Below are 7753 nucleotides of genomic sequence, written 5' to 3'. Positions count from 1 at the left end.
TGTAGGTTACATTCAAGCTCTCAAAGCCATGCCGAAGAACGAAATTCGAGAGCCTTTTCAAAGCCACTTAATCTAGCCAATAACCTTTTCTTTCTGTAAAACATATTACCAAAAACCACCCTGTTCCATTCTTTAGCTTGAGTAACGAAATTCGAAAGAGCCTTATCAATACTCAGAGACTTATCCTAAGAGCGTTGCATAAGATTACTGAAATCATTATGTGTAATCCATGCAGCCTGGAAGCGAAACCCAAAATTCCCGTTCAATGGTTCTTTCCCACAAGCCTTAATCAATATAGGCCTATGATTTGAGCCAACTCATGGTAAGTGATGCATTATAGCTTCTGAAAACTCCAATCTCCAAGCAATATTGCAAATCGCCCTATCTAATCATTTCGATACCAAGCCATGTTTCCATGTGAACCGAGGATCCGGAAATCCCAAGTCAAGTAATCTGTAGTCATTAATGAATTTTTGGAATAACATGCATGTCCTGCTACCCATCAAAAATCCTCTTGCCTTCTCATGTGTGGAAAGAAATGCATTAAAATCCCTAGCTAGTAGCCAAGGTCTATCGATAGAAACTGCAAATTGAGATAACTCCTCCCACAGTCTGCGTCTCAACAAAACATTAAGATGTCCATAAATAGATAAAAAATACCAAATTAAACCAGATGGTACCTCAATCGATGCACGTAGGCACTAATAATAATTACAAATCACATTGATCTGAATATCCTCTTTCCAACGGATCCAAATGCTACCAAAAAATCCTTGTGCTTTTACACGATGAGATCTACTATATCCCAATTTATAGATCACACGGCCTGCTTGTATACCATTGATGCGGGGTTCCACTAAAACTAACACTGAAACATTATATTGTCTCTCAAAATCTTTCAAAATTCGAATCAAGTTACTGCTATTGGCCCCCTGACAATTCCAAACGAAGATACGAAAATCCATTAATCAATGAAAGAATAATAAAAAAATAAAGAGAGATTTACTGAGTGTCCCTCCTCTCATCCACTGACATGAAGTTATCCTCATCATCAACATTCTTAGGGAGAAACACCCCATGTCTAAATCCACCTGACCCATACTATTGCCCACCTGTAGATTTTCCTTAACTAACAAATGAGAAATAGACGTCGAATGATTAATCGAAGCCGCTGGTTTCATTCTAGCCTTCCTCTTCAAAAAGGCTCTAGTAACTTTAACTACACCTTTCTTGTCCGGAGGTATATCCTCCCTTCCATGTATTACTACTCCACCATGTCTCTCCATCCCTACTTTCACTGATCTTGCTTTTGTAGGAATTTTGAGTGAAGGGTTAACATTTTCCACCACCCATACTGCCGAGTGTTTGGAGCTGTCCAACATCACCGTTTGAGCAATAACTTTCTTAACCTACATATTTATCTTGGAAATATCCTTTGTGTTAACTAGCTCATCATCCACTACGTCCATAGGGATATCACCTTTATCTTCAACTGCAGCATCATTTTTAGTTAACAACATCACCTCCATACCCTACTTCGGTCCCACATCTGACTGCATCCCCACCACATCATCCACATCCTCTGTCAATAAACCGAGACTTTCACAACCTGTATCAATTTTAACCGACTAGCTACTAGATCTCAACTTTCTATTTGGGCTTAAAGATCGCCCAATACGACTTGGGTGAATGTCCACAACACTTGTCTTTTCTCCATCCTTGCCCAAATGCTCTCTAATAAAGAATTTTCGAATATTACCCTCCTCCCTATCTGGCACATTGTCCATCTTTGTAATGCAATCGCCTAACACAGCAAAACAGGAACCATTATTATTCACCTTGCCACGATTGGCATTTTGTAGTGAATCTCTCTTCGTATCACGAGCTCGAGTTCTTCTATGAGAGACAATCATCGAGGGGCCAAATTGGGAGCTGTTTGGTTACGACACTTCCACATTCTCACTGTTCCCTTTATCATTCTCAAGAATAGTAACAATGACATTTTTACTACAAACGTCTTTAGTGTGGCCAAAAATTCCACGAGTGAAACACACACGTGGGAGCCCCTCATACTCAACCACCTGTTTTCTACAATTGATGAGAATCTTTGGTATCAAAGGTTTAGTAAGGTTAAGTTTAATAGCTACTCTAGCAAGTTTCCCCCTCTTTTTTGTATCTGTATTGTAATATATTTTTAGAAGTCGACCTAACACCGATGCAATTTTTCTCAATACCAACTTATGATATAGATGCAGCGACATAGCAAGAAACTGAACCCAAGCTGCCACCGTTGGTAAATCCTGACTGTCTTTAGAAAACGATGGTGTCCATGACATACCTATTAAATAATGTCCCTAGATTAACCAAGGCCCATCCAACAAAGCTCTAAGATAGTCACCCTTCTCTGAGAATTTAACCAAATAATTATCGTCGTCTAGGTTAACTTTTGTGAATCTCCCTCTAGGTGTCCATAGAGTTTCAGTTCTTGCATTCAAGATTATGTAGAACAGTCGGCGCCATAACAAGCTTACCACCGCGGACTTCTGCTATTAGTTGGATAATTCCGCTTGTTTCCTGTTGGATGTCGAGATAGAAGGGATGCCATCTATCAGTTTTACTTTGAAATCAGCAGGATCCTCTTCTTCTACTTCAGCGTTCCTTGCTTCAGAACCCTCCATGAATCCATCTTCATTAGACTCCCCTCCATCCGAATATATAATTAGAGTTAGATTATACATAAAATTAATTATATATATATATACTTTGTTCACATACAATTTAATTTAAAAAAAACATTTATAACTTTTTTTAAATATACAAAATCACTTTCCTTGTAGCTATAAACAAACGGACTATGATTTTTTTTTCCCGTCGAATAAAAGTTGTGTGCTTTGGAATAATTGCACTTTTTGAAGCTCTCCTGCCATTGATGGCAGGGCAATGTTTATGTCGGGGGTCTTATTTATCTTTTTTCCACGTTCTGCATCCACCACGAGACGCGAGTCCACGAACGCACGAATGACAGCATGAGGTCCCAACTATTGCTCTTAGACATGGCCACCTTTCGCTCTCCAATCCCCACTCACCTCCTCTCTCTCTCACCCTTGTTTACTTTGGCTCGTGTAATTTGTTATTGAATGAAATTCGATTCCTAGCTTATCAGTTTGCTCCTTTTTTGTCTTCTTTCTTGGCTAAGACAGCAGCACGACAAAAACATTTCTTGGGAGTTCTGATGATAGGAGTATTTATTTGTCTTTCTTCAAAGTCTCAATTAAGGCAAATTAAAAGTTAAGAGCCGTATTGAATGCTTGAATGATTTGTATTTAATTGTACTGCTTTTAAATTTTTCTTTGTCAGTCTAACGCTAACTACAAAATCATAAACGTTTTTATTGTTTGAATGATTTCCTTTTCTTCCTTAATTAAGACAATATTGAAGAAAAAAGAACTCATAGCTAGCCATTAATGCCGTATTTTCCTTGGCAAGACCCCACTTTTTTTTCTTCTCTCTGTAATCGTCCTTTAAAGCCACCCTTTTTCTGTACAATCTGGGCAACACAGCCCGTGAATCAATGTGAATCTTTTCTTCCTTTTAATTCGTGAGGTAAGGATGACAAAGAACGCAACTTCACAAGACTTGAACAAAACAACCCACTTGGATTTCTCCAAGAAATCCAAGCACTTCAAACCACTTGAACCTTTTCTGGGTGTTCTTGGCTTCATTTTAGTCACTTGTCTCTTCATTGGGGGCTTCTTTTACTTGGATTACCGGGCTGTCCTCCACCCTGGTTTCCCTTTGTTTGGACTTCGTGGTACTCCATCACCACCATCAGAAGATTCAGAAGTCGAAGCAGCAATAGCTATGGCACCAGCAACAACACTGAATGTGAATGGACGGCTGGGATTTTTAGATGAAGGTGGAGATATGTGTGATATTTATGATGGAAAATGGGTTTGGGATGATGACTATCCACTTTATCAAAGCCAGGATTGCCCTTTTGTAGATAGTGGTTTCCGGTGTTTAGAGAATGGCAGGCCTGATAGTTACTACACCAAGTGGCGTTGGCAGCCTAATGGTTGCGATTTGCCAAGGTGCTTTTTCCTTTTTTCTTATATTTCTCCTTTTTATCTGACTCTTATTTTAGTAATTAGTACTATCTGTTTTGCTTGCTGCTAACTGCTAAGGGGACAGAATCAAATCTTAATAGAAGAAAAGATAAAGCTTTAAGTTTAATTTTTCTTAAAGAAATATTGGCTCGTCTTCATTAAATAGCGCCTGTCATCAGCAACTTTTTACTACTAAAGATTTCCAGCTAGCAGAGGGGCATTGCTGATGTTTCTCTGTTTTGGATAGGAAAAGGTTGGAATTTTGATCTTGGCCTGTGTATGAAAGACGGTTCGACCATTGTTTTTGGTTTATCTATCCTTAATGTTCATGTTTTTATTCTTGATTGGTGTCTTTGTTATTATCTGTTTGAATCATTTTCAAATTGTATTGTTGTTTGTTGACTGTTTGCTATCTGTTGATACGTTCCATTCCTAACTTTTGGCATTATTCATTCATAATTTTTAACTGTTTTTTCCATGGCTGACAGTCTTTCCTCCTACCTTCTCCCAAGCATCTAATTCGTATACCCTGACAAACTGCATCATAATTTTATGTCTTCCTTTCTTTATGAGTTCATATATTCTGATATGGCCACTTCGTTAGTTGATTCTATTTAGACACTGTTCAAAATATTTTAAAATTTTGATTAATGATCTTACCTGTTTTCCTCTAAAACAGAAAAATCCCTCTTGTATCCACTAAAATCATGATTATAACTCAGTTGTAACCTGGTTTCATGGCCAGCACAAGCATTCCTCATTTTAGTGAATTGTTTCATTACTGTTACATCTGTTCTTGAGAAATGCTGATTGATTGAAGGGGGATATTATATCTGACATTATCTCCTTGAAGACAGATTTAATGCAACAATGATGCTGGAAAAGCTGCGAAACCGGCGCCTTGCATTTATAGGTGACTCCATTGGAAGAAACCAATGGGAATCTATGCTGTGCATGCTTGCTACTGCTATTCCCAACAAGGATTCAATTTATGAGGTGAATGGGAACCCAATCACAAAGCACAAAGGGTTCTTGAGTTTCAGGTTTGAAGATTATAACTGCACAGTTGAATACTACAGATCTCCATATCTAGTGGTGCAGGGCAGTTCTCCAAGGGGATCTCCAAAAGGTGTCAACATGACTCTAAGACTGGATCATATGACCTGGAGTCATCAGCAGTGGAAAGATGCAGATGTGCTAGTTTTTAACAGTGGCCATTGGTGGAGTTATGAGAAGACGATAAAACAGTAAATCTCATCAATCTGATACCACTTTATATGACCTAGTTTGTGTGTGTGTTTACATGCACGCCTATCTCTGTGTGTATTGTGACTTATAGGAATCTACTTTTTTAGATGCCATGTCTTCGATTTATCAATTATTGGAATCAGTTATAGGAATTCATGAGAATCAAGTTGATCATATTGAATCTAGAATTAGAGCAGTGCACCAAGTACATAAAAGTACTAAAAATATGTTTGATGGAGCTTTTTCAAAGAAAATGAAGATAAATCCTCCCCACCCCGACACCCCCCAAATCCCCTTTGACAACTCTGTTTTGCAGCTTTCTGCTTATTTACTTCTTTCTCTGTGAGGTAAAAGTTCCTCTGGTAGATGTTTCGGCTTGAGCTATTGAGAGCAAGAAGTTTAAAATATCCAACCTCTCCAAAAATCATGGAAATAGAGCATAAATCATCCATCCTTATTAATAATAGTAGAGATAAGTAACATGAACAGAAACAGAGGGCCATTTGTTTTGAGGGTAGTTTAATGAAGTCACAGGTGATTCTTGTCATAATCAAATGATGTCTAATCTTTGGATTTACGTTTATGTGGCAGTGGTTGTTATTTCCAAGAAGGAACAGAGGTGAAGATGGAGATGGACCTTAGAACTGCATTCCAAAAATCAATTGAAACATTAGTTGATTTTGTTAGCAGTCAAGTAGATACAAACAAGACACAAGTTCTTTTTCGCACCTATGCTCCTGTACATTTCAGGTTTACCCCATTGCTTTTCTCTTTATATTTTCAATTCTTCATTGTTTGTTTGATTGTTCTTTCTTACTCATATTTCTGCTTAGTTCTCTCACATTGGCGATACTATCTGTTGTCAGCATTAAGGTATATATGAATATTGGAATTCTTTTTTACCCTTATCAGCCTTCATCCCTTTATTCTGGAAACTTATGATTGTTAACCCTTTTGAACATGATGCTCCATTGATCACTTATAAGACTAAAAGGAAGTAAAAGTAAGTTTTTTTTTTTTTTTTTTAGAAGCAGTAAAAGTTTGTATTTCATGGTTTGAGACCCAAATAGCAATAGCTGTTATGATGTGCTCTTGGCTGAGTTTCTCGTAAAATTTCAATTGTTTGACATGAGACGAACATTGAATTTTAGATGCTTCTTCAGTGTTGTCACTTCTCAACCACCAGCTAGAGGGTAAAGGCAAAAAGAAAAAGAAAACTGCCCTTTTATAGCCGTGGCTGCAGGCATGCAGTTCTGTTTTAGAACTGGAAATGCATCTGCAAAAAGTTGAAATGGGATAGCAATAACATGATAAACCAACACCAGTATTTAAGAACTTGCATTAGCGTCAGTCCACTTTTGTTTCAACTGCTGGACCTTTCCTAAATTCTGATATGTTATAGTGTATGCCATCCATTTAAAGCTGAAGTATTTCAAAATGCTATGTGGTTGTAATATGGCTCTCGCGCTGATACAAGTTATTGTAGCAACTTGAATGCTGTGTTTGAAACTTTTTATATGGTCCATACTCCATATGTATGCAATGATTTTTTTCCACACCAACGTATTATTGTCATTACTCCTTTGTGCTTCAAAATTATTATACCATACAACTAATACAAGTATATACATATAATTGATTAATCAACATTATTTCGGATGGATGAACAGAGGTGGCACTTGGAAAACTGGAGGACACTGTCATCAATTAAAGCTGCCTGACTTTGGTCCATTGCCTAATAAAACCGAAAAGCTTGTTGATATTGTCTCTAGTGTATTGTCAAAGCACCCACAAGGATTTCTAGTGAAGCTGATGAATATTAATCCCATGACATATCGAAGACAAGATGGACATACATCTTTGTATCATTTTGGGCCAGGAAATGGGCCAGGTCCTCTCAATCGTCAAGATTGTAGCCACTGGTGTTTGCCTGGCGTGCCTGATTCATGGAATGAGCTTATTTATGCTCTTTTTCTCCAGCGGGAATCCATACGCTCATCAAGTTCAACTCCAAATTCGCAAGCTCCATTGTGATTTTGTGACGGTACATACTTATTGCCTATTGCTACTGGCAACAATACATGAATGTATAGGAAAAAAGATTCATATTTCTGACAAATATAGGCTTGAGATTCGAGAATCTTGTCCACTTGATCAATGAATTTATAGCAAATTCTTTTCCCCTCACTCTTAGACTTCTAGTTTCGGCCATGCTCGGAATGAAAAAATGGTCAATTTCAATGGTTGGATACCCCTAAATTTTGCAGTAATGGGAGGATAATAAATTTCATATAAGACTTTCAACCTTTGGAAATAAAATTCACATGGATTTAGGATTCAGATTGACATCCAAAGTCAACAGCCTAAACAGATCCTCAGGACATACGAAACATGGATTT

At 37.6% G+C, this 7753-nt stretch overlaps 1 protein-coding gene across 1 annotated transcript; it reads left to right on the top strand.

Annotated features, from left to right (window-relative positions):
* On the top strand, positions 3494-7541 carry LOC18613375 (protein trichome birefringence-like 11). The gene is made up of 4 exons (XM_018121354.1): positions 3494-4091; positions 4964-5353; positions 5946-6104; positions 7025-7541. Exons 1-4 carry the CDS (start codon positions 3610-3612, stop codon positions 7386-7388), a joined length of 1395 nt encoding a protein of 464 aa, XP_017976843.1. The 5' UTR covers positions 3494-3609; the 3' UTR covers positions 7389-7541.

The sequence above is a fragment of the Theobroma cacao genome, chromosome 1 (genome assembly GCF_000208745.1).
Source record: "Theobroma cacao cultivar B97-61/B2 chromosome 1, Criollo_cocoa_genome_V2, whole genome shotgun sequence".
NCBI classification, from domain to species: Eukaryota; Viridiplantae; Streptophyta; class Magnoliopsida; order Malvales; family Malvaceae; genus Theobroma; species Theobroma cacao.
Note: the sequence above shows the minus strand (reverse complement) of the source record. Positions and strands in the feature narration are given on the sequence as shown.